This window comes from Mandrillus leucophaeus, unplaced genomic scaffold, assembly GCF_000951045.1.
Source record: "Mandrillus leucophaeus isolate KB7577 unplaced genomic scaffold, Mleu.le_1.0 Scaffold479, whole genome shotgun sequence".
Classification (NCBI taxonomy): Eukaryota; Metazoa; Chordata; class Mammalia; order Primates; family Cercopithecidae; genus Mandrillus; species Mandrillus leucophaeus.
In genome coordinates, this window is record NW_012105131.1 from 400,528 (window position 1) to 402,664 (window position 2,137).

At 51.1% G+C, this 2,137-nt stretch overlaps 1 protein-coding gene across 1 annotated transcript in view; it reads left to right on the plus strand.

The window, feature by feature from the left end:
- CLIP2 (CAP-GLY domain containing linker protein 2) overlaps positions 1 to 2,137 on the plus strand; it is a 108,962-nt gene that overhangs the window by 89,320 nt on the left and 17,505 nt on the right. The window contains exon 12 of the mRNA XM_011995238.1: positions 838 to 997. Coding sequence (XP_011850628.1) covers positions 838 to 997 — 160 coding nt within the window. The remainder of the gene's footprint in view (positions 1 to 837; positions 998 to 2,137) is intronic.

Consider the following 2,137-nt stretch of genomic DNA (forward strand, 5'->3'; position numbering starts at 1 on the left):
AGGTGACGTGGGAAATAAAACCTATTTGACATCAGGTATTTAAAATGTCTTGCCGGCCAGGGATGGTGGCTCATACCTGTAATCCCAGCACTTTGGGAAGCTAAGGCGGGAGGATCACTTGAGGCCAGGAGTTTGAGACGAGCCTGGGAAACATAGCAAGACCCTGTCTCTATTTTTAAAACAAAGATAAAATGTCTTGCCTCATGAGATTTATTGGGTAAATGTTTTGGGGTCCTGTGTGTGTGTGGGTGTATGTGTATGTGTGTGTGTGTGTGTTTTAATTAAACAAATATATTGTCTTTTCTTTTAAAAAATTATTATTTATTTTTTTTGAGACAGTCTTGCTCTGTCGCCCAGGCTGGAGTGCAGTGGCACGATCTTGGCTCACTGCAACCTCCACCTCCCAGGTTCAAGTGATTCTCCTGCCTCAGTTGCCCAAGTAGCTGAGATTACAGGCTCCCACCACGACCACTGGCTAATTTTTGTATTTTTAGTAGAGATGGGGTTTAGTAGAGATGAGGCCAGACTGTCTCAAATGCCTGAACTCAAATGATCTGCCCACCTCAGCCTCCCAAAATGCTGGGATTACAGGCGTGAGCCACCGTGCTTTGCACTCCCCCCAGAACAACTTTAAACAGTATTCTAGGAAAAGTCAAGTCCTCAAGACTATCCCAACCCCAAATCCTGGCCCCTCTTGGGCTTGGTTGAATTGTGTCTACTGTGGCCCCTCGTGGCACAGATGCCATCTAGTAGCCTATGTCCCCCACCAGCTGGTCAGTGTGGGAGCTGGAGGAGCCGGGGCTGAGTGCAGTGGTTCTGTGCCTGTCTCACCCCCAGGAGCCTGAACGAACTGCGGGTGTTGCTGCTGGAGGCCAATCGTCACTCCCTGGGGCCGGAGAGGGACCTGAGCCGCGAGGTGCACAAGGCTGAGTGGCGGATCAAGGAGCAGAAACTCAAGGATGACATCCGGGGCCTGCGTGAAAAGCTGACCGGGCTGGTATGTGGGGTAGGGGTGGCCTAAGGGCGGGGGCACTAGTCCAGGTGGGGCTGGGATAACCTTGCTGTCAGGCCGTAGAGACTGGAGACCTCCTGGAATGACCCCAGGGACAGCTGAGTCACAGTGAAGACTGGAAATCTTCTAGGACCATAGGCAGGTGGAGGGACCCTGGCTAGCCGCTTTTGCAGACATCATGGCTGCCTATGTGGCAGTCTGTGTGATATAGTGCAAAGGAAAACTTCGTATCTGACCTATCCAGAGGCAGGATGAGCCAATACAGGTAATGAGCTCCCCATGCAAAGGAGTAATCAACCACAAGCCAGTGGTTCCTTGCTCAGGGTCCTGCAGTGGGGCTTCACACATCAGTCTCAGGAAGGAGATGAGAACTTGAAAGTCTACAGCAGGCCTGGGATTCTGGGAGGCTGAGATTTCTTTATTTCATTTTATTTATATTTTTTTGAGATGGAGTCTCACTCTGTCACCCAGGCTGGAGTGTAATGGTGCAATCTCAGCTCATTGTAAGCTCCGCCTCCCGGGTTCACGCCATTCTCCTGCCTCAGCTTCCCGAGTAGCTGGGACTACATGCACCGGCCACCATGCCCGGCTAATTTTTTTGTATTTTTAGTAGAGACGGGGTTTCACCATGTTAGGCAGGATGGTCTTGAACTCCTGACCCTGTGATTCACGCGCCTCGGCCTCCCAAAGTGCTGGGATTACAGGCGTGAGCCACCACGCCCGTCTGAGATTTCTTTTCTGTTATGAATAGGAAGCTGACTTCACTGAGTCTGCAGAAACTGGGGTTGGGGTAGGCAGGTGATGCTGGTAGCATAGGACAGGACCATCCCCATCCCTTGGCCAGGCCTGATGGCTCACACCTGTAATCTCAGCACTTTGGGAGGCTGAGGCAGGTGGATCACTTGAGGTCAATAGTATGAGACAGCTTGGCCAACGTGGTGAAACCCCATCTCTACTAAAAATACAAAAATTAGCCAGGTATGGTGGTGCACACCTGTAATCTTAGCTACTTGGGAGGTTGAGGCAGGAGAATCACTTGAACCCAGGAGGCGTAGGTTGGTGTGAGCTGAGATTGCACCACTGCACTCCAGCCTGGGTGACAGAGTGAGACTTCGTCTCAAAAAA